The 24031-nt window shown below is 35.9% G+C and overlaps 2 protein-coding genes across 4 annotated transcripts; one reads left to right on the forward strand and one right to left on the reverse strand.

Annotated features, from left to right (window-relative positions):
- Positions 1-441: 441 nt before the first annotated feature.
- On the forward strand, positions 442-14378 carry LOC149834193 (small ribosomal subunit protein eS7-like). 3 transcript variants are annotated; one of them, XM_090010013.1, is made up of 6 exons: positions 442-561; positions 1497-1588; positions 1664-1737; positions 1817-1940; positions 13654-13836; positions 13914-14378. In XM_090010013.1, the coding sequence occupies exons 2-5, from the start codon at positions 1514-1516 to the stop codon at positions 13717-13719; spliced, it is 339 nt and encodes a 112-aa protein (XP_089866139.1). In that variant the 5' UTR covers positions 442-561; positions 1497-1513; the 3' UTR covers positions 13720-13836; positions 13914-14378. The 3 variants fall into 3 exon arrangements, with proteins under 3 accessions (XP_089866139.1, XP_089866138.1, XP_089866140.1); XM_090010012.1 differs by having other exon boundaries at positions 13940-14378; XM_090010014.1 differs by having other exon boundaries at positions 1871-1940; positions 13940-14378.
- A 6444-nt stretch (positions 14379-20822) lies between these two features.
- Positions 20823-22858, reverse strand: LOC149834194 (transcription factor MYB78-like). Its single transcript, XM_090010015.1, has 3 exons — positions 22702-22858; positions 22466-22637; positions 20823-21512 (listed from the first exon to the last, which is right to left on the reverse strand). Exons 1-3 carry the CDS (start codon positions 22856-22858, stop codon positions 20936-20938), a joined length of 906 nt encoding a protein of 301 aa, XP_089866141.1. The 3' UTR covers positions 20823-20935.
- Between the last annotated feature and the right edge of the window lie 1173 nt (positions 22859-24031).

A 24031-nucleotide genomic window follows, 5' to 3' on the forward strand; every position in this document is an offset into this window, starting at 1 on the left:
CTCTCAAAAATATGCTTCGAGCTTGTGCCTTGAATTGAAAAGGCGATTGAAATAGTCATGTGATTCTCGAAAGCTTGCATATACTAATAGCTTTCATGCGAACATGACAATGTATGATAACAATCAAATCAAAATCTGTGCGGAATGAAAGCAGGAATGGAGGGCAGAATTTTGAGACGGGTGAGAGTGGAGAACATTATTTAAAACTTTTTAATATTATTTTAATATTTAAAAATTTTATTTACTAAAATATCAAACAATACTTTTTATTTATTATAAAATAAAAAATTCCATTTTCAAAAAAAAAAAATCGAACTCGAGTTGTTGGGTCGTGATATGAGACTGAATTTGACCCCTTCGGATACGGAATCAGATCCGATTATAAAAGGATACAATGTCGGGTCAAGTATGACCAAACCATACCCGACCTGTTTTCAAGAAAATAGAGTCCTTGTTCCTGACCTGTAAGCCCTAAGAGACAAGTATGGCCGTATCCTCACACCTTCTCTGCGGCAGCAGTAGCATCATCATCAGCAGGCGATCGTCGACTCTTGGTGACCGGTATTCTTTGGTTTTCTTAGATACCCATCTCCTTTTTTATGAGGAGAAGATCTAGACAATACAATGAAGACTTTGTTGGTGTTCATCTGTTGTTTCTTCTTTTCTATTTTTGATGCTTTTGTTATGCCGATAATTTTGTATCTGGATGCTTATAGCCACACAATGATGCATTTCATGCAACACCCATCTTTTTTTTTAATTGGTCTTTCAGGCTAGATTGTTGGTTCTTGGTCTTTTTCTGATTAAATTAATGTTTAATTTGTTGTGTTCAGTAAGATGGTACGTGTTGAGGTTTTTTTACTTCTTCTTCTGAGCGCTAGGTTGCCTTTCTCATTTTCATTGTTGGTATATTTTTGGTGGACTTTTCTGGTGATACTCCATGGTCTTTTTGGTTTAAGATGATTTGGTAGACTATCCATGTTGCAATGGTGATGGATGTGGTAATGTTGTGTGACCATCATATGTGTGATGGAGATGAAGTCTGAGGGCAATCTGAGGACCAGACTTAGGTTGTAGTTAAGCAGATTCTAAACACATATGTGAACCTTCTGATAAAGGGCTCGTATTTGCTCTACGATGAAATGCCATATTCACCCTTCTGAAGGCCTTTGATAGGAAGATCTAATTGAGAATGGCTCATTTAGTCTAGAAGTAGAGCATGTAGATATAATTGCGCTATGGATGTATTTTCATCTTTGTCAAATCTAACAGTAGAAAAATTGTTTATGGATGTATTACTTATCTTTGTCAAATCTATATCAGTACCAAAATTCTTCATTTTTAAGAGCTTGCCAAATATAGACCCTGTTCCCAAATGAGTTGACATGGTTTGCAGCTAGCCTTGTGCTACATGGAACCATTTTGGGACAATATAAATGTTCTAAACATGTTTGAATTTTATTCCCACAAGAGATTTTGGCATTATTGTTTTGTAGGTTCAAACCTAATCAATATGTACACTGCAAGGAGGAGAATCCAGATTGACAAGGCTGCTGAGCCTACTGACTTTGAAGAAACGGTTGCCCAGGTTGAAAATTTTGTTCAAGTTTTTCTATTTACATGAATATTTTTATTCCCGTTCTAATTTTTGCATGGTTATCAGGCTTTATTTGATTTGAAGAACACAAATCAGGAGCTAAGGAGTGACTTGAAAGATCTTTACATTAATTCAGCAGTGTATGGACATGCAATTTCTTATTGCTTTAAGACTTGTCTTGCCAACATTAGTATTAAAACCTTCTAAAACTCCATACAGTCAAGTTGATATTTCTGGAAATCGCAAGGTGGTTATGATTCATGTTCCATACAGACCAAGGAGGGCTTTCCGCAAAATCCATGTGCATCTTGTGCGAGAACTGGAAAAGAAATTCAGTGGGAAGGTTAGTAGTTGTCATTCTTGCCTACCTTAAAAATGGTGTTACAGCATTTAAATTGCTACAATGAATACATGAGAAACTTTTAAATATGACAAATTCTATAAGATGAATAGTTCTATCATTGTGATCCTAGCCTTTTTGGCCAGTGACCAAATGCCTGGATTTCCCTCAAAAATGTGGTATACATCTCTCTCTCTCTCTCATGCTAGACATCAGATATACTAGATCCTCTAGTTCTACACATTATCATAAATGTTTTCATATCAAAGCTTGAGATTTTAACTAGCTAGAATTATTTTGCATAATATGGCCTCTAAATTCTGTGGAGATAATCTCTATCTAGGATATGCTATACACCTTCCTTACATGACAGTGGAATATTATTTAGTCAAGCATTCTTGCAACTATGAAGGTGATTTTAGTTGTTATGTTAATGATTTTATAAAACAACTAAGCACATAAACCTAGAGAATTTTTAGTGGTGAGCAGAATATATTTTTTAAAGGAAAAAAGTATTTTTATTTTAGAGATTGGTGATGATAAATGAACCTATCAATGTTAAATCATAATCTGGCCATCAAAATTGTACAAGCATGTACATCTCTTTGGATAGAATAGCATAACAATGGAAGTGAAGAGGTCCTCCCTCTGAAGAACCTTTCATTTCTCTCCAGCCAAATAAACCACCCACCACACAGGTTGGAGCCATTGCCACTTCTTCTTGGTTTGGGGGCTTGGATTATTCCAACAGTAAAGACTTAATGTAGCTGGAAGTTGGAATAGATAATGAGGTTGGGCCATGCTTTCCTGAATAGCCTTGGAAACAATGTAGAGCCAAAAGAGGTGGTTGGTTGCTATGTCACATGGATACAAATATGGGAACAAAACACAATGTGGATACACTTCATACGACATGAAAATTCTCGAGAATTAGGGCATGGGGGTATGGCCACACATGCACACACACACAGCTATATATATATATATATCATCAATGTTGGTGATATTTTGAAAATATCACAAGAAATGCCGATATTTTAAGATAGCCGATATTAAAGGTAATATCTTGCAATATTTTCAAAATATCGCCTGAAGACAAAATATTGCGACATTATCGCGATATTATCACGATAATATTGTGATATTTTTGAAAAAAATTTTTTTTTTTTAAGTTTGCATTTCCTATTTTTTTAAACCTTTAAAAATGTAGCTGGAAGTTGGAATAGATACTGAGGTTGGGCCATGCTTTCCTTAATAGCCTTGGAAACAATGTAGAACCAAAAGAGGTGGTTGGTTGCTATGTCACATGGATACAAATATGGGAACAAAACACAATGTGGATACACTTCATACGACATGGCAATTCTCGAGAATTAGGGCATGGGGGTATGGCCACACACACACACACACACACACATACATATATATATATATATATATATATATATATATATATATATATCACTGTCATCGATGTTGGTGATATTTTGAAAATATCGCAAGAAATACCGATATTTTAAGATAGCCGACATTAAAGGTAATATCTTGCAATATTTTCAAAATATCGAGACATTCTTGTGATATTGTCACGATAGTATCATGATATTTTTGGGAAAAAGTCTTTTTTTAAGTTTGAATTTTCTATTTTTTTTAACCTTTAAACATGTTTTTATATTTTTGGAAGAAAAATAATGCAAAACTTATTATTTTCTTAGCTTTTTTGTTGTTATTTGTATTTTTTTAAATTTTTTAAACTCCCGAGATTTATCAACCTTTGAAAATCTCTTCGAGAAATTACCTTTAACGATACAGGTGACTATGATATATATATATATATAGAAGATAACATTAATATCATCTCAAGTGAAAACTCTTGAACAACAATTCTAAATCACTACTACAACAACAACAACGACTATGCCTTCATCCCAAAACAATTGGGGTCGGCGATATGAACCAAAAAAGAAAATCATCCTGGGTCTTCCACATGAATCCTTCTCCTCCAATCATTTCTATCCAATGCCATGTCCTCGGTGAGGTTCAAAGCATTCATATCATTTCTTAACATCTCCATCCAAGTCTTCTTAGGCCTACCCCGACCTCTTTTAACTAATATATTTTCCCATTTCTACATCCTTCTAACTGGAGCATCATTAGGCCTTCACCGAATATGTCTAAACCACCGTAAACAATTCTCTCTCATCTTATTTTCAATGGATGCAACGCCTACCTTCTTACGTATCTCCTCATTTCGAATCTTATCTTTTATTGTATTTCCACACATTCATCTAAGCATACGCATATCAGCTACACTCATTTTTTTAATATGATGTCTCTTGGTAGCCCAACATTCCGTATCATATAGTAAAGGGGGCCTAATTGTCGTCCTATAAAACTTTCCCTTCAACCGCAATGGCATTCTACGATCGCACAACACTCCAGTTGTATTTTTCCATTTCATCCACCCAACCTTTATCCTATGATTTACATCTCCATCAATTTCTCCATACTTTTGAATGATAGATCCCAAATATTTAAAACAGTCATCCACCGGTATTTCTTGCTCACCAAGCTTCACTACACTTATCACTACTTCGTTGCTTACTGAACCGACATTTCATATATTCTGTCTTACTCTTACTCAACTTAAAACCTCTTGCTTCCAATGTCTGTCTCCATAATTCTAACTTAGCATTAACCCCAACTCTAGACTCATCAATCAAAACAATATCATCAGAAAACAACATACACCACGACATATTTTCTTGAATTGATCTCGTAAGCTCATCCATCACTATAGCAAATGTTAAAATATGTGTACTCGTACACATATATGTATATATATATACACATATATGTGTGCAATACCCGATAGGGGTATTTTTGTCTTTTTATATTAGTTACATAGTTGTTTTTAGAAAACAACTATTTATTTGTTTTTAGAATTAGTTTATATTTTTTGTTTTTTGTTTTTATTTCACACAAGTGGGGGCCCTACATAGATTCGTTGGGGCCTCCAACGGTCACAAATGTGATCGTTGGGGGCTCCCAACGTCTCTATGGGGAGCCCCTTTTGGCCTCTCCTTTTTATCTCTTCTTTGTGCATAAATAGGGGCTTTCCCTTTTGTATTTGCTACTTCTTGGAGGAGCTTTTGCTCCATTGTAATGGGTGTTACACCCTTCTTCTCTTCAATAATATTAACTTATGCCTTATAGGCATTTTTGCCTCTTTTGTGGGTTTATGTGTTAGCACATTATGTGCTTGTGTTTTCCCCTTTAGTGGGTATATCCGCACTTCATGTGCATGTGTATTGGTTCATTATTGAACTCAATGTATTCAAAGTCGTTTCCTTACATGGTATCAAAGCAAGGTTGGGATCAAGTTGCTCTTTTGTTGCATCGGGAAGCATGCTATTCAAGAAATTTTAAAGAAAAATGGTGAAGTCCTCATTTCTCTCTTTTGTTTCTTAAAATTATTCGGTATGCATTATATGTCATTAAGTATTGTGCATTATGAAAAATTAGATATGTTTTGCATATGTGTTCTCTTTGTCATTATGAGTTTGGGTTCTTAACATTTCATTGAACTTTTTTCGTATATTATTCTTTTTTCGTATGTCTTTTCTTGAAAGTTTTTTATTGGTAAATTCTAGAACCGGTGAACTTGTTTTTCGAATAATTAAATATGTGATTGCTCAAAACATGGTCTAATGGGTCGATAAAAAAAATTATGACCATTGGAATTTTTTAATTTATACCTAATTTTGGTTGTAAGAATACTGTTTATGTGAAAAATAAGTCTTTTAAGAAAGTTATGTTAAAAGTAAAATGTTTGTGAGATATGTAGCATTGCTCACATACTCTCATCATAATTGTTGGTTCATATTAAAGGTTTGTGTTTATCCACTAAAATGTCCTATATGAGGTTTTTCATAATATCGTGTGATTGACATATATTAACTATGAAAAATTCCTTATTAATTTTTTATTTTCCTACCTAATGAGTTCTTTTCATATGAGCAATAGTTGATTAAGAAGGCATTTTATAATACCGGTTGAATTAAGTTTTAAAAAATGATCTCATGAAATATGGTTATTTTCTTTACATTATTGAATTCAATTTCAAGAATGTGTTTTATTATAAAATTTATGGTCTTCATTAATGTTTGTTGCATACTTATTACATTAGGAGTTGGTTATAATTTATTAAGTCATATGTTTTTTAATAATATTGTGATTTTTTTTGTTTTTTAGATTTATGTCATAACGCAATCCTATTATTCTTTTTTGTTGGGATTTTCTCCACTTTAATGAAGTTTTCCCTCTTTCTTTCGTATGTACCCTCTTTTGGGGATTTGTTTTTGTGTTGAATCTCTCTTTGAGAGGCCTTTTGATCCTTGTGAATCTTCTTATGAGTATATACTCTTTAAGAAGATTTCATGATTGTTATAAGCTTCTTTTTAAATGACAATATTGGTTTTTATGAGATTTTTTAAATATTACCATCTTTATGAATGCTTGGGAGTTCTCTCTCTTTTTTTTCAATAAGGGTTGTTTATATTGTCTTCTTTAGGGCTTGTGTTTGTTTTGTCCCTTAGTGGACTTGTGAGATTGTTTCTTTTATCGTTGTAAGTGCTTCCACAATATCTTGTTATATGTTGTCCTAAATTTGTTATTTGCTCTTTTTAAAATTATTGTCATTCGACATCTTGTATTGCGTAAAAATGCATCTATTATCATTTGATGTGCACATAATTGCACTTTATATCTATTATAGTTAAAGGCTTGATTTGATTCTTGGATTATTTCAAATCAGTTCTTACACATGACGTTGCTTAATATTCTATGTTGTGTTTGTGGCATAAATAAGTCTTTTGATATAAATGACTTCTTTTTAAAGATTTGATCATGATTAAGCATAATTCGTGTTTATGCAAAATTATTGTTGTGATTGATTATATTGGACCTTTGATTTGATTTTTTCAAATCGGCCTCCTTTGTAAAATCACGTATTTAGAAAATGATTTCCTTATGTGTTCTTTGCCTTTTTGTGGCATTTATATTTGTCCATCACATGTTATTTAATGCATCATTTGTTTAACCTTATTATTGTTATATTAGAGATGTTTGTTAAGGTGAGTTATGTGCACCTTGTGTTATGTCATTTTAGGTTGTCAACTTGTAGTATGACCCTAAAATGACTTGTTATGTGATCTCTAATTATGAGTGTGTCACTCATTTATTTTTTACCATTGTTCCTATGGATGCTCTTAATTATGTGAACCTGTGATGGATATATGATGGTTGGAACCTTAAATATTTTAAGGTATATTAAAATCAATGTTTTATTTGTTATATGTTTGTCATTACAAGTCTTATTGCCTCAAAAGTCTTCTCCTTTAATAACTCTTATCTAAGTGTCATCATATGTAGACAGAAATTTTATTATACCTTTATGTATTGGTAGCCCTTTGTTGGCTTTGTTCTTTTGGTCTAGTAGCTGAACACACTTGTCTTGAGTGTTATTATATGTAGACAGGGCACGTTGATTCACACCATGGTGTGTGATTTTAGTCCATGTTGGCATTTGTGTCCTTGTTTTAGTCGCTGAGATGTATGCCCATGGTTGGCTTCTTTCACTCATTTCAAGTGTCATTTTATGTAGACAAGAGATGTATTGTGTTTTAGCCCATGGTTGGCTTGATACCCTTGTTCTAGTAGCTGAACATACTTGATCATGAGTGTATTTTTACGTAGACAAGAGATGTTTTTGGTCCATGTTGACGTGCATTCTCTTGTTTTTGTCGTTAATGCACTCATTTCAAGTATTATTACATGTAGACAAGAGGTTCTTTTACACACCTTTGTGTGTGTCTTTGGCTTTTAATGACATTATATTTATGTTCTTGATCTAGTAGCTTATACACTTGATTTATGGGTTTTGGAGGACTAATGAGGTAGTTGTTTGTAGTGAATGAACTATTATTGAAATTTGCAAAATTTCATTCATAACTTGTGTTTTAAGATATTCTAGTGAATCATATCATTGATATGCATATTTGGAAACCAATTTAATATTTTGGCATTTAACCTATATATTAAGTGCTTTTTGATTTTTCGGCCACCTAATGAGTTTTTGTATTTGCAAATATTTGAGTAAGAATTTCTTCAATGTGTAAGGATTTCTACTCAAATATATTTCGCTCTTGACTCTTGGGAGGACATTTTTAGCAAGATCACATGTGACATTTGTTTAAAATTTCTTCTCTCTAAGATATGAAAGAAATCATTAGATCATCTTGTGTTAAAATGCCTCCTTATTATTGATTTGTGTGTCAAATTTGCTTTCGTTCGTATGTTCCTTTTAGGGAGCCACTAGTTCTTATGTGAACATTGTGTTCTTAAAGATATTTGTAATACATGAAACCTTTTTAATCTTAAATACAAATTTCATAATTTTGTGTATTTGTGCACTTGTGAGTGTTCCCCGTTCACACACTTCTTACTTCCAAGTATTGATAAATTCCTTCGAGTACTTATTAGGCCTTTGTGCAAAACGATTTGTGGAAGTTGGTGCACTTCATATGCATTGTCTCTTTGAAGACATTATACATTGTTTTTCTTGAAGACTTTTTCACATAGTATTGAAATGATTAAGTAGTTTTTTAATTATCCTGTTATGATCTTCCATTTAGATATCCTTTTTTGGGATTTGTTTGAAATGTCTCTTAATAGACATATTTCATCTTAGTAAATTATGATTTACCGTCATCCTTAAGGAATGTTGCCTCTTATCTAATGTTTTGAAAAATTGTTACTATCTTGTTTAAAAATCACTCTTGTTTTTCAATATATTATTGTTGCAATTCTTGGGTTAGAATATTTTATTTGTCTTGTATACTTTGAGTCTTCTCTTGGTTTGTTCTTTCTCTACAGGATCATTAAGATGTGGTGCCTTAGATACATCATGGATTCGATCATGGATTCGATCAATGGAGGTATTATGGGGATGATCGCCACTAAAGACATTTTTTGAAGACTTAAATTTGAAAGCATTTGCTGAGATGTCATAAAGATGAAGATTTTCCTTAAAGACTTTTGAAGAATTTGACTTCTTTTCAAGACTCCTTTTGTATTTCCAAACTTTTGGCTTTTTTCCCCGCAAAGTTTGAGGGGGGTGTTAAAATATGTGTATTCGTACACATATATGTATATATATATATAAATATATACATATATGTGTGCAATACTCGATAGGGGTATTTCTGTCTATTTATATTAGCTACATAGTTGTTTTTAGAAAACAACTATTTATTTGTTTTTAGAATTAGTTTATATTTTTTATTTTTATTTCACACAAGTGGGGGCCCCACATAGATTCGTTGGGGCCTCCAACGGTCACAAATGTGACCGTTGGGGGCTCCCAACGTCTCTATGGGGAGCCCCTTTTGGCCTCTCCTTTTTCTCTCTTCTTTGTGCATAAATAGGGGCTTTCCCTTTTGTATTTGCTACTTCTTGGAGGAGCTTTTGCTCCATTGTAATGGGTGTTACACCCTTCTTCTCTTCAATAATATTAACTTATGCCTTATAGGCATTTTTGCCCCTTTCGTGGGTTTATGTGTTAGCACGTTATGTGCTTGTGTTTTTCCCTTTAGTGGGTATATCCGCACTTCATGTGCATGTGTATTGGTTCATTATTGAACCCAATGTATTCAAAGTCGTTTCCTTGCAGCAAATAAGAAAGGGCTTAATGCAGATCCTTGATGTAACCCAACCGTTATAGGAAAATTGGTTGTCACCCCTCAACAAGTGCGGACATTGGTTACTATTCCTTCGTACATATCTTTAATTATACTAATGTACTTAAGAGAAACACCTTTCTTCATCATTGTCCACCATAGAACATCCCTAGGTACTCTATCGTATGCCTTCTCCAAATCAATAAAAACCATATCCAAATCTTTGTTCCTCTCTCTATATCTCGCAATAAGTTGTTTAAGAAGATGTATAGCTTCCATAGTTGATCTTTCAGGCATAAAACCAAATTGATTCTTCGATATCATGACAACCTTACTCAATCACCCTCTCTCAAAGTTTCATAGCATGACTCATGAGTTTTATACCACGATAGTTTGTGCAATCTTGTATATCACCCTTATTCTTATATAGAGGCACCAAAATACTCTTCCTCCACTCATTAGGCATCTTATTTGTCCGCCAAATCTTGTTAAAAAGATTTGTCAACCATTCTAAACCTTTCTCACCCAAGCATTTGTAAGCCTCGATAGGTATACCATCTGAGCCAACTGCCCAGATGGTATATTGAAAAAAAGCACTATATTGAAAAAAAATCAAATAATGCACATGTAAAAGTAACCACTAAGAATGCCCCTAATGGGTTGCCTTGTAAAAAGAATCCTTTTTATTCAAGGGTTTCCAAGGGCATAACAACTTTAATAAGTATTGTCAATCTTCAATCTCTTGCTCCTTGCCAGCCTCTTTTCCTGTAGTCCCTAACAAGGACATTTTCTTCTTTGGCAACATGAGATAAGGTGGAATATCTTACAACAGGTGGCAATTCTCCACTCTTTATCTAACTAGGGCCACAATTTGTCCCCTTTACCTGGTTTAACTTTCAACAAACTTAAAGTTCTCAATGATCGATTATCAATCTCTGCAAATGGCTAACTTATGCCTCCATGTACTGGTGACAGCCCAATTGTGTGATGTTCTACTGACTCTGTGGTTTATTCTCTGTGCCCAGGCATCACCACTACTTAGCCATATACATGCTATTAATGAGTGTCACTTTTTTTAACCCCATCCCACCCCTCTCTACTGGTTGATTTAACAACTCCCAGCTAACTGGGTGGCCTATGTTCTCTTTGCAAATTAAGTCCCTTATCTCTCTAGAGTTCCTTTTATCTAGATTCTTTGACAACCTAAACAAGGTTAGCAACAGAGGAATGGCTAAGAGGGCAAATTTAACTAGGGTGCTTTGACTATCTTGCTATTCTATGACTAGATCTTCTCTCTTCAATATGATCTTCTACCGCACTGCAAATGCACTCCTTAATTCTATCTTTGATTAGGTACATACCAGGGTAGGGGATAGGTAATTGCTCATTTTTGCAACCAAAGTGTGTTTTGCTGTTCAGATGGTGCGAGACTCCATGTTAAACATCAAAGATTGGATTTTCTTTTATTAATTCTCACTCCTAATAAGACCAAAAAAAACATGAGTATTAGACAAGTCCTACTAATATGTGTCATGGAAGCATTACCAAAAATCCATGAACTGCTGGAGAAGCAACAAAATAGCCCCTTGGATCCAGATGCCCATGATGAACCCCTTCTATTTGGCCTTAGACATCATGGCATCCAAGCATTTGCAGCCAAGTTAAAGTGAAGGGGCAAGAATGAACAGCCCTGTTGCATCCTCCTAGACATGCCAAATGACTCACTATCCATGTCATTCATTTTTTGCTAAAATGTAGGCAGATGTAACCAGTTCTGTGATCCAGGAAGTCCAGTGTGACCCAAAACCCATATATTCCAAGAGAGTAGATAATCCCATGTTAGGGAGTCAAAAGCTTTCATGAGGTCAACTTTCAAGAAGAGCTAATTATTTAGAGGAAAGAATTAAGTGCATTTACTTATTCACAATAACATTGCATTCGTGAATTCTCTTTCCTCTTGAAAAGGCATATTGGACTGGGGAGAGGTCTTTCATCAAAGGTCTAAGTCGTAGTGCTGCTTTGTAGAGACTCATAAGCAAGGAAACAGACCTCAAAATGTCATCATCTTCATTGGTCTTTGGAATAAGAATCAGGAAGGATCTATCTAGGTTTTTTAGAAACTTGTCATTTGCATGGAATTCTCCCAAGAAGTCAAGGGGTATGTCTGGTTTCATTCAAATGTGATTTGGAGTCTCATGCAAATGAGAGAATGAACCTCATTTGCACAGCTAACCAAACGTGTGATTTGGAATCTCATGCAAATGAGAAACAAAATCACATTTGAAATGAATCTCATGTGATTCCAAATCACATGGTAAAACATGTGATTTGAAATCATGACTTCAAAATCACATTTGATTCCAAATCACGTGAGATGCAAACATACCCTTTATATCTTTCCTAAAACCATTTAAAGAGCACCTTCCCTTTTGTCAGGTCCGAAATCAGTAATCTGGCCTCCTCCAATGAGAACACAGCCTCCAAGGATCAACTCTTAATGACATGATAGTGTTAGCATTCCTCCTCTAAGAAGCCATCTAGTGAAAAACTTTGTTTTGACTCCCACCTGTAGCCAAAATATTTTGGCCTTTAGTCTCCATCTAGTTTAATCATGTATCCTCCACTGGTTAATGCTACCAACGAGGCATAGAATCTCCCTGTCAAGCTGATCAAGATCTTCCCACTTCCATAAAGCTCGTAGACCTTAAGTTTCCTTTCCTGTTCCTCAGTCTTGTGGAATCTACCGTATCTCGTTTCTGGCCTACCAAGTGATGCAACCCCTCAGACGCATCAAGGGGCTCCAAAGTTGGTATGTTGCCCCTCTTCCTCTACCAGAAGACTTCAAGTGGTGATCAAAATGTTGTTTTCTAACTTTGGTTGTGATTATATAACAATAAGATAAGATGAATGTTGCAGTTTTGTAGTGTTAGTTTTTGCTAATAATTGTTAATCAGCCTCAGCAGTTCAACATACTCTATCTAAATCAGACATAATTCTGATTTGGTCATTGTACCAATATTTTATCTAGGTTAGTTTCAACAGTGTAAAATTAAAAGTTGTGCCTCCATTCTACCTCAATAATTTACCAAACGTGAATCCCATTTCATTTAGCATGGGAAATGGCTTGCCATTAAAAATTAGTAGAAGAAAGGGTTAGTCATTCCTGTTATGTTCACCTTTTGCCTCTATAGGACTGAAACAAAAGGTTTTTGTGAAGAGACTATATGGAAAGCATATCTAGGAATGCAGGAATGAACAACAAATGCCTCCTACTTGATTAGTTGATTTTTTTTTAAGGGTTTAGGAAGTGGAAGCTGTTAGGTGGATTAAGTTGTGATGGTGGCAAAAATGGTTAGAATGAAACTCATACTCTTTATGACCAAAAACCTTTATCGATGGAGGTAATTCATTAGGCATTTTAAGCAACGCCTAGTTGACTTTGCTCTTTTCTCCTGTTTCAGCTCTTGTTTTCTTTAATTCTTACGAGTAGATAAAAGATCTTTCTGTCCATTTCAAATCAAGAAAAAAAATGAAAAAATTCACTTGATTGTTAAATCAGAGGAATCTGGTATTTCCTATAAAACCTTTAAAATAAAATCTACCTCTCTCTCTCTCTCCCTTATATATATATATATATATATATACACACACACACTGCTACTAGAATATGTTAACTGGAAATATGTGAACTGGGCATTTTCAACACATGTTTTGCAAATCCGACCTGCAGATGTGTTCAGCATGGTCCATTTGTTAGGAATCAACTGTTGGATAGTGTTTTCAACAAAAAAACACAATCTTTGGATGCTTGAATATTTATGAAAATTCTAATGACTTATATATATATATCACATTCCCATGCACACCAATTTCTTCCTTCTATATCTAAGTGTAATCTAGGAGAGCTTGTGCTCTAATAGTGAAAGTCCATTTTTTTTATTTACTTCCTTTTGTAATTTATTCCTTCTTCATTCTAGGATGTCATTATAATTGCAACCAGAAGAATTCTGAGACCACCTAAGAAAGGGTCAGCAGTTGTTTGACTTCGCAGCCGAACGCTTACAGCAGTCCATGATGCCATCTTAGAGGATGTAGTCTATCCTGCAGAGATTGTAGGAAAGAGAATCAGGTACCAGCTTGATGGATCCAAAATAATTAAGGTAATGTAATCATATATGAACTCAGGACCATTTTCATTACTGCAATACTCTGTAAATGATTTCTTCCACCTTGTTAGCATTTTTTTGTTGCCTCAAACTACAGATTTACCTAGACCCAAAGGAGAGAAATAATACAGAATACAAGTTGGAGACGTTCACTGGAGTTTACAGGAGGCTTTTTGGAAAACATGTCTTCAAGTATCCATTCACAGAATCTGCTTGAACTGATGGTAACTGAAAAAGACAATTACCTTCTCCAAGTTGGTCTGTTTGTGCGAATGGTACTGAAATTGTCAGTCTTTTTACCCATTTACTGAAGCTGTCATTCCTTTTTTTGCCCCTTCTTTTTGTTTGGATCATCTGCACTAAGAATTTAATGGACTTTTTAGAACTACAATTTAACGAGTCATGGCCACAAAAGATGGCAATATTTCTCATTTTGCTTTTAGGCTTTTTTGTCAATTCTAAACTTTTCCCCATTGTAAAAATTGTGAAACACTATTGTGGGGTGCAAATTTTGTGCATGTCACGATGGTCTTGAAAATGGGTATCAGAAATACCCCCCTGTTAAGGTATAAGAGTTTTAATAAGCTATATTTCTGGTTTCATTGCTGATTGGTCAATGAGAAGCCTTTCTTGAAGTTTATTTGTCACACAAGCATGTTAGTTATGTCAAAACCTTATATTCCACTTTTCCACTTGAGGCCTATTTCTCTCATTACAATGCTTCGATTGTGTTTAAAAGTCCCTACAATGGCGGATAGGGCAAAGACGTTCTGGGGAGAACCACTCAACTTCATAAGGATGAATGTGCAGATTTGGTTTGGCGGACCCTGAAAATGATTCCCCATATTATTAGGGGCACGTTTGGAAGTGGGAAAATGATAGGAAAATTGAAAATCTCCGAAATTCCTAAAAAATAAAAAATTATAGAAACCAGTCATCCAAGAACTTCCAAGTCCAATTCTTGAAATTGTTCAAATTTTCAAAGCATTTCCAAAAACTTTCAAGAGATAATCGTTTGCATAGTTTGCTAAAAGGTTGTCATTTGCATACATGGTTTGCTAATCATGATTAAATGATAATTCAAAATTAGTGTTTTGATCTTTAAATAGATAAAAAAAGGATCATTTGTCACCAAACAAGTCTTCATCTTCCTGACCCGGCCAATTTCATGATAATTCATTCCCAAACTAGCATTTCTTTTGAAAAATCTTTTCGAAATCAATCTCAAGTTTTACTAGATGCTCTATCCTCCCAATTTTCAAAAAGCAATGGATTTTAAATTTAACATTCTTTCTTTAAATCCAAATAAATAGCATTGTTCCAGATCGAGGAATCTGCTAGGAGTCAGAGAGTTTTAGCCTAACCGGACTGGTTTAAAAAGCTCCAAATAACAAAGTTAGTGGAGTTTGAGTGAAACCTTGGAAAATTAGTTCTCGGAGGAACTCACAAGTGAATAATCCTATATATTGGTTGATGAGGATAGTTAAAGGTCATTTTTTACCTAATTGAGAAGGGATATCTAGCCGTAACAGGTAGCCTCAACGTCCCTGGACATGTTAGGATGTTAGTGGGCGCATGAAGCCTGTTTGGGTGGCTGTTTGAAGCCTTGAATTGGTGCATGCTATTCATTTGGCCTTTATGGTTCAATGGAAATGGTTCTCTGGACCATTCTGCTGAGCCCTATATATACCCCAGGTACCTCAAGTCATGGTATAACAAACTTATGTTCTCCTCCTCTTCTTCACGCTATCTTTCTTCCCACTCTCTCCATTTCTCTACTTTATCTTCTAATATTCATGGTAGACGTGTTGTGGTGGTCAGTCTACTAAATGCTAGGAGCGGCTAGTATTGCATGTGAGGTGCAGGCTTTGTATCTTAGAAGTGAGGTTGTGTTCAACCCTATTGCACCCAGATTCAATTCCCGTGGGGCAATTGCCGTTTTTAAGAAAGCATCGTTGTGAGCCTCCAACCTTTGGTTCCACCAATTACAAAGAAAACACAGTATTATTTTTGGATAGTCAGATTTAATGATGTATAGATCCAAACTAATTCTGAACCATTTACATTCCTACTACTATGCATCTTTTGGTTGCTACCCTAATCCAAAAGAATAGGAATTTTCACATCAGTTCCATGATAAAACCAAACAGATACAGTAATTCTCAAAGAAAAGGAATGAGTGCATCCAATGTATCCAAACACTAGAAATTTAAAGATTGAAGAATTCTCTTGAAAATTCTTTGCATTGAGATTTCACTTATCCATAAGAATTTTTCTCCAAAGTATCCAAACACACCCTAAAATAAACATGCAATGACGGCTACTCAGGAATAGGAATGTCCAAGGGAACTGAATTCTCTTGGACATGATTTGTTTGTGCTCAGTCGAAGCAAAAATGGGATGGGTTATGCAAACAATCTACTGAATATTTTGACTTGGATGCAGAATCTCTCTCTCTCTCTCTCTCTCTCTCTCTCTCTCTCTCTCTCTCTCTCTCTCTCTCTCTCTCTCTCTCTCTCTCTCACACACACACACACACACACACACACACACGCGCGCACACACACATGCACGTGGCATTTCAAATATTTAAAATTTATGGGCGCCTGCTGTTATCCTTTCATGTATAACTCAAAATCATAGTCACAAATATCACCGATATCTTGAAAGTAATGATTTTATCTGATATTTCACATGCCATCATTATACCTTGCCTGTTTTAAAAATATCATGTTTGTATCATGATTTAATGTGATAAAGAATCACTTGCTTTAAGATTTCCCTGAGAAAAACTTGATTGTTCAATAGCTATGTTTAGAACTTTACAAAAATGCCCCTTCATGAACTTATCATTATTTTGTAAGCTGACGTCATTATAACATCTTAATAGGGACATATTTATATAAAATATACAATTTCTAGTTATGGACCGTACAACATGAGCCATATTATGTCTACAACAAACTGCACCTTATCAAAGCAATGAGATACCATGGTTGGTAAGCACTATTATGTAGGAACCTCAAAATAATTGCCTAACTCTTTCATCAATGTGTGAGCATATGAATAATGAGACCCATGTAGTATCTAGTTAATTACAGGCTATTGCCATTGTCTGTTCCATGTTTCCTGCTGCTTTCTTCACAAGAAAATTGTTTTGGTTGAAATTTTAATCAAGATAAGTTGTTCAAGTACGTGCTTTCGTTCCATTTTATCAATGCTAAAATATGTTTCCATGTCAGATTTAAGTTTAAACAGTTGCCTTTCTCCTGAAAGAGCAAAATGAAAATTTTGCTACCACTAGGTGTTGCTTCAGGATAAAGAAAACATTCCTCTGATTGGTTTTGGTATATAGGCATGGATAAACTCTGAATCTTTGAAAATTCTATTTCTTCAATCTTCAAGTACCCCTTGCATGGCCCCAAAGGGGTTTGGCGTAGTGGGATGGGGCCTAGGCTGCTAGGCAGGCGGTCTAGGTTCAAATCCCATGGGTGCCATCCCTTGCGCAAGCCGAAGCATGGCAACTCCTTGGGGGCAAGGGGTAAGCCCACAGAGTTTTACGCTGCCAGGACAATGATCGTGTGGCTAGGTCTTTGATCCTGGGGATGGTTTCTCCATGTAAATATAAAAAAAAAAGTGTACCTTGTATGAATGTCTCAATAATTATGTTATCTGTTAGAGCATAATCATCGTGTCGTGCAGTGGCTAGATGATTTATCTACCCGGCGTAGTTTTGCATTTAAGCATCTCAACCAACTGGCGCCCCATGTTCTATATTAGAGCATTTTGCGTGAAGTTCCTTATCCGTATTGACTTACATTCGAAGATGACGACAAAGGCGGCGATGTTGGTGGCGGCGGCGGGGCGGCGGCGATGACTTGTTGGTGGTGGTTGTCTGGTAGAAGACTAAGAAAAATAAATGGAAGAAGATATTTTCCATTATATTTATACCTAGATGATTAATAAAAGGAATGCAAATGGAATTGCCGATGAATTTACTAGCTATATGACCTAGGTTCACTATGCTTGTGTCAGGTGATGAATATTAATAAAATTAGCACATGACTTGGGAAATCTTAAATTTATTCACAACATGCATTGAGATTCCTGTATATGCTTTCACTCTGCCTTAAGGGGGGGGGGGGGGCGCTCTTATTCATTGATGATTAAGAATGATACAGCAGATGAATGAGGAAGTCTTACTATGAAATGAGACTCATTTTTTCTGCTTTCTTGCTGCATTATAGTGCTACTTTCGAGTCATGGATGATTAATACAGGCTGAATTCTTGTTATTACATTCTCTAGAATATACCAATACAGCTGGTGTAAAGCTGGGTGGAATGAGATGGCTGGATGATTAGGTCGCACTATCACAACGAGAGTATCTAGGGTTCAAATGCCATGGGGTTATCTCGCAGCTTAGCTATCCAAAAGCAAATACTTGCCAAAAGTGTCAAAAAATGCATCATAGAAAAGTTCATCTCTCTCTCTCTCTCTCTCTCTCTCTCTCTCTCTCTCTCTCTCTCTCTCTCTCTCTCTCTCTCTCTGTGTGTGTGTGTGTGTGTGTGTGTGGTGTGTGTGTGTGTGCCCGCATACAAAAGCAATGTGGGTGGCTATGATTCATAATAAAAAGAAAAGCAAACCAAGGATAGTATGAACATGGAAACACTGTTACTATGCCAAACAGTCGTACCGAGGAAAAAGCTTTTTTGCTATTTCTCATATGGAATCTATGGCTGCATAGTAGGAACTTTCCACTAAGGCAGATGAGTTCCATGATTGTGACAATTTGAACTCTTTTTACATAGTCACACCACCAAAGCAAAGATGGTAAAATCAATCATGCAAAAGGGTATAGTCATTGGTTAAACTGTGTGAATAAGGATGCCAACCTGTGACAAGAAAGAAAAAAGAGTTCATTCAATTCACGGGTCTAATTGACATGAAAGGATTGATAAGATTGAAAAGAGAGTTCTAACAAATGCTAGAACCTATAGACCTAGCCATAGGCCTCATGGTGAAATGTTGTTTTCAGGGATAAGGTCAAAGGACGTGACCACATCTATAGGTTCCCCATTCATAATCTCTTCCGTGATAATCTGGACACCACAATTGGGCACCCCTCCCTTCAACCCGTGCATGAATTTGTAGGTAAGACTTGGGCTTCAGAGCCCTAAAGTTAACATAAAGAATGAAGCTATATTGATTAGGGGAACTACCCTAGAGTTTAGTCACAGTTTTGAACAAGAATTTTCAAAGCATTTGAAAGTTTGCATGTGCCTTGATTGGAGGTTCATCTGTGGTCAAATGTCTCATATCTTGGAATTTACTAGTTAGTTATGCCTTAGCAGACTGACATCTTGAATTCTAAAACTTTCAACATGTATGGGTCGAAATACTTTGACGAGGGTCATCTTTAGACTTTATTCATTGATGTCTTTGCTGCTACAATTAATCAATCAGTGCTCTAGTGCATTAGGCTTAAGATTGTTTTCTATTAGATCAGTAGGTGTTCTGTAGCTGCATAAGATAAATGCTTTATAATTTATTAAACTAATCAACTAGGTATCTAATATCTATGGCTGCACCTACTCATTGGTTTCTTTAGTGCATATTCGATGATGTTCCAAATCCTTACCATAATGAATTATGTCGTGCGCATAATGCAACTTGTACACGTGATTTTTTTTTTTTTTGAAAGGCAAGCTGGGGTTAGACAGACCCCCTACCAGTTATTACTCAACGTACCACTGGGTTTTGAACCTGCAACGTTCCACCACAAGGAGACGTTCACTGACACCACAAATGTGATTGCTATCACCATATTCACAAATATGCCTATGCCCTTCACACAAGCGCACACATTCACACATATGCACACTGATGAGAGAGAGCGGCTTCCTTTTTTTATGTCATGAACTTTTAATATCCCTATGGTGAGGTTTTAGATCACAAATTATGGCATTATTATTATCTAAGCATGCCAAGGGTCCAAGTTTTTCTAATACTCATGTACCGTGCGTTATCATGAGAGAGAGAGAGAGAGAGAGAGAGAGTGCACGATCACCATTTGCACCTGAAGATGCATGTGAGATTGCCACGTGTGGGCACCGACACTCTCACATGCAAGCATAAGCACTAGATGTGATCGTACACGTGGCGACACATAAGGTTGCACATATACAGTTGGTTGGTCAAAATAGGCTTAGCATGGTTGGTTAATCATCTACATGTTACCCATCATGTCATATGCATATGCCACCAACAACTTAGTGCTCTCAGCTTGATCTATCAACTTGTCGTGGCTCATCATGCTAAAATACTAGAACGATGTGGGTGCAGCTTTATCTAAGAAGGCTGCTTGTACAGAACCCACAAGAGATCTCCATTCTCTCTCTTTTAATTGGTTCAAGCTGTAACTCAACGTGACTTGAGGGATATGAGGATCCGAATGTAGTCACTAAACACGTTGAGAAAAATGGGAAAGAATCCCACAAACCCTTTATCCCATAACACATCATACGCACCTTTTGTCATCTGAAATGACTACACATTTTGATCTGACAGAGAGATAGCATTCTAGCTAGTCATCGTCAACAAGCAACTTATTTGAGTGTCCCACCACCTTATTATAGCAAAACTTTATATATATATATATATATATATATATATATAGAGAGAGAGAGAGAGAGAGATCAACATTAATACTCATGAAGATCAACAAAATGTTGAACCCATGAACCGAACAAAATATAAAACAAAACTAAAATATAAAAAAAACAAAAGCTAAAGAAAAAGAAACTACAGACAGCTAGCAACAAACAACAAAGCCAGCGTTGTTCAGATAAAAGGAGAGGTCTCTAAGATGCATACTTAAAATCACATATATATATATATATAGAGAGAGAGAGAGAGAGATTTCACCACAAATGTCTAAAATAATTGTGTACAGGAAAAAGATCCATAGTTCAAAGTTACATTGATGTCATTCACAAGCTTCCCACTCAAATTATCGCTTGTAACTTTTGCTAATAACTGGATACATTGGGTCTAGCTCTACTGTTCTGATAACTTATCCAACAACAATTCTTTTAGATGCTATTCTGATAGTGTGTTACAAACATGAACTCATCCATGTTCCATAGCCCTCCGTATGACATGTCATCAACCCAATTGCTCTCAGCCAACGGTCCATCAGGGGTTGCAAGGTTCCAACCTGGGGTAGAGATGGTGCTCAGCGGGTCATAATAATCAGCAAAGTAACAGCCCCTGGATAATGGGCTGTGGGGACTTGTTGGGAATTCTGAAATTGTGGGGAGCTGAGACTCTGAACCGAAGTTTTCTGGATTGCTTTTCTCATGGCATCCTGAAAAGCTCACTGTGGTTGGCTTGTTGGCATTCTCTAGTGCACACATGGTGAGAGATGATGATGATGGTTGGGGTGTTTCCATGAGTTGTGGGGAGCTTGAGGTTGCAGTGCCGTTGATGAAAGGTGTGCCCATCTTCTGGAGGAGCCTTGGCATCCAAAAGCACCTGATCGTCTCCCTGAACCTCTGGCTATTTGCATCACACTGCAGCTGTCTAGCTTGCTTCTGAACCCTCGTTCTCCAGTAGTTTTTTATTTCATTGTCTGTTCTCCCTGGCAGATGCTGTGCTATTCTTGACCACCTGCAACATAAAATTAACACTTTCATGTCCATATTTTATGATCCTTTTTTTTTTAATAAAAGAAAAGTTTTGTTCAAAAGACAATATTAACATGATGAGAAATCAGCCCATTACATGAGAAATTCAGGAGACTATCATTTAATATGAGAAATCATTTCTTAGAAATTACAATAGAAGGTTGGTGATTTTCAAAAACACTAGAACCTGTGAACTTGCTGGACTCAGATATTAACTTGCCTGGTTTCGTCCTGATCCCTGCTGTGGTCTCGGTGACCAAGCCTTGAACTGGACTTTTTGGACCTTATTTGTTGGCAACACCAACTATTACAGAAGAAATTAACATAAAAAATAGGCTTTGGCATGCACTTATTGATCACATACACATGCTGGGCATGCAGAAGAATTGAAAAAAAAAAAGCAATTCAATGCCGATTCCCAAAAAAAACAAGAACTCAAATTGAAAAAAAAAACAGATTTTTATGAACTTTTCAATCATCTAGAGAATTTTTCTTGTAAAGTGTTAAATCATCTGACTGGTGCATGAGTAGATGCATTAAATACATGAGCTCGTACAATTAGTTCATGACTCGGTGACATAAAACCGTCAAACTCGTTCAAGGATAGCAATATAAATGTGGTAACAAGAGCAAGAATAGAAAAAGTGAGAAGTAGAATAGTAGAGTCAACAACAGCAATTTCATTAAATAATCAGAGTGATATTCGCGCAACAGCAAGAACAAAAAGAGCAACAGCAACAAAAAAGAATTGAGGCAGCAGAAGCATCAACAACAACAGCAACAACAGAAAAAAAGAAGACTAAAAAGAAGTATGTAATGGTAGCTCTCTCTCTCTCTCTTTGTTTGCTATTTTAGAATTAAACCTTAAAGGAAGAAGAAATTCTAAAAAGAAAAAAGATTTGGAACCAATTTCAAAATCTAGATAAAGTTGGATACCTGTTTCCCCACTTGGAGTGGAGCTCCAAAATCAAGAGTTGCTCTTCTGGTGTAAGATTCCCACGCTTAACATCAGGCTTTAAATAGTTAAGCCATCTCAATCTGCAGCTCTTACCCGTCCTCTTCAATCCTACCAAACAAAGACAAGAACTAATAAGTGGAGAATTTGTACCTCAACTTTCATAAGCAATAAAAATCAAGATAACCATATATAGTTTTTTTTCCCTTTTTATTACCTGAGCACCTTGCTAACATATTCCAACGGCCTTCACCATGACGAGCAATATAATGAATGAGAATTGTGTCCTCCTCAAGGGTCCAAGGACCTCTCCTTAGCTCACCCTCTTCAACCAACTTGCTGTTCTTTTTTAGCATATCATCCATGTTCCTCATTCAAACTTCAATGCCCAAAGAAACCCAGATCCCTACACAAAAAGCATTACCTTGAAGTGATGAAATGATAGTGCCAGGATTTATAGCATCTTGTACAAGGCCATAAACCATAACATGGTACATATCTATGAACAATAATATAAATTCACAAAGCTCTTTACCTAGGAGGTAGTTAAACTGAACAAAGATGGAAGGCTCAGGAAAAACAAAAATGGCAGTGCTCTCTTTCTAGCTAGTTTTTTTCTTAGGCCACTGAAACATGATGGTTTTGGAAATAATATAGGATATCCATGAAGGAGAAAAAGATGAGGGAGGTGGGTTTATTGACAGTAAAATTGGGTCATTGTGGTGTATGGTTTTCTACTGGATTCTCCTTTATGAAACGTGTTTGACTAGACAAAATATCATACATATTATTCTTGGTTCCATTCGGTTTGCCTAATCTGGAGGCAATTTTCAGATGTTAAAATTACCAAATGATCATAGACAATGTTCAAGGGTATCCATTTTAACATAAGATGTGCTGGACAATGTAGTCACAATCGGTTTCTGAATAGAATCGGCTTTAGAAAAAAAAAACTGAATCGATCTGAATCAAATCGTTTGAATCACTATATTTAAAAGAAAAAAAATGAATTTTAATTTCAAAAAATTCAGATTTATACAACAAAGAAAACATGAAAAAAATCAATTCGGCCTTAATTTAGGTCGTACCCATACAGGTAAAACAGTTGTTTTTTAAGGGGCCTAAATTGTCCCTTACATCCGAATCGCTTATTAGGTGATTCCAGTCTGTCGATTCACGCTGATTCCGTTCGGCTTTAACAACATTGGTGCAGGCATCCAACTTAGGACAGGTGTCATCTCCCCACATGAGCCCGCTTTCTCTAGTCCTCTATTGTTTTTTCTTGATGGTGTCCTTATAGCCATCAGGCATCAAATTTTGAGACAAGGATCATGGTCTGAGTAGTCCGCCTCTGCTGCTGCTAGAATTGACTTCTCGTACTGTTTACATATTCCTAGCAGCTGTTGTGGGGTCTGAAAACGATGAATGATTTATTATTAATTTATCAATCTTTGAATGCTCTGTGACACCAAGTACTGTTTCAACAGTGTTTAAAAGGTTGTATAGGCTAAGGCCCATCGGAGTAGTGGTGGAGGGAATTGTCTGTG

Source organism: Nuphar pumila, chromosome 6 (assembly GCF_984573655.1).
Source record: "Nuphar pumila chromosome 6, dmNupPumi1.hap1.1, whole genome shotgun sequence".
Taxonomy (NCBI): Eukaryota; Viridiplantae; Streptophyta; class Magnoliopsida; order Nymphaeales; family Nymphaeaceae; genus Nuphar; species Nuphar pumila.

Bases quoted from the DNA above. Each gene is read 5' to 3' on its own strand.
- LOC149834193 (XM_090010013.1), top strand. From the start codon at position 1,514: ATGTACACTGCAAGGAGGAGAATCCAGATTGACAAGGCTGCTGAGCCT. The intron at 1,589-1,663 runs GTTGAAAATTTT...CATGGTTATCAG, and splicing joins TTGAAGAAACGGTTGCCCAG to GCTTTATTTGATTTGAAGAA. The intron at 1,941-13,653 runs GTTAGTAGTTGT...TCTTCATTCTAG, and splicing joins AAAAGAAATTCAGTGGGAAG to GATGTCATTATAATTGCAAC.
- LOC149834194 (XM_090010015.1), bottom strand. From the start codon at position 22,858: ATGAGGAACATGGATGATATGCTAAAAAAGAACAGCAAGTTGGTTGAA. The intron at 22,638-22,701 runs GTAATAAAAAGG...ATGAAAGTTGAG, and splicing joins TATGTTAGCAAGGTGCTCAG to GTACAAATTCTCCACTTATT. The intron at 21,513-22,465 runs GTATCCAACTTT...TTTATGTTGCAG, and splicing joins CACTCCAAGTGGGGAAACAG to GTGGTCAAGAATAGCACAGC.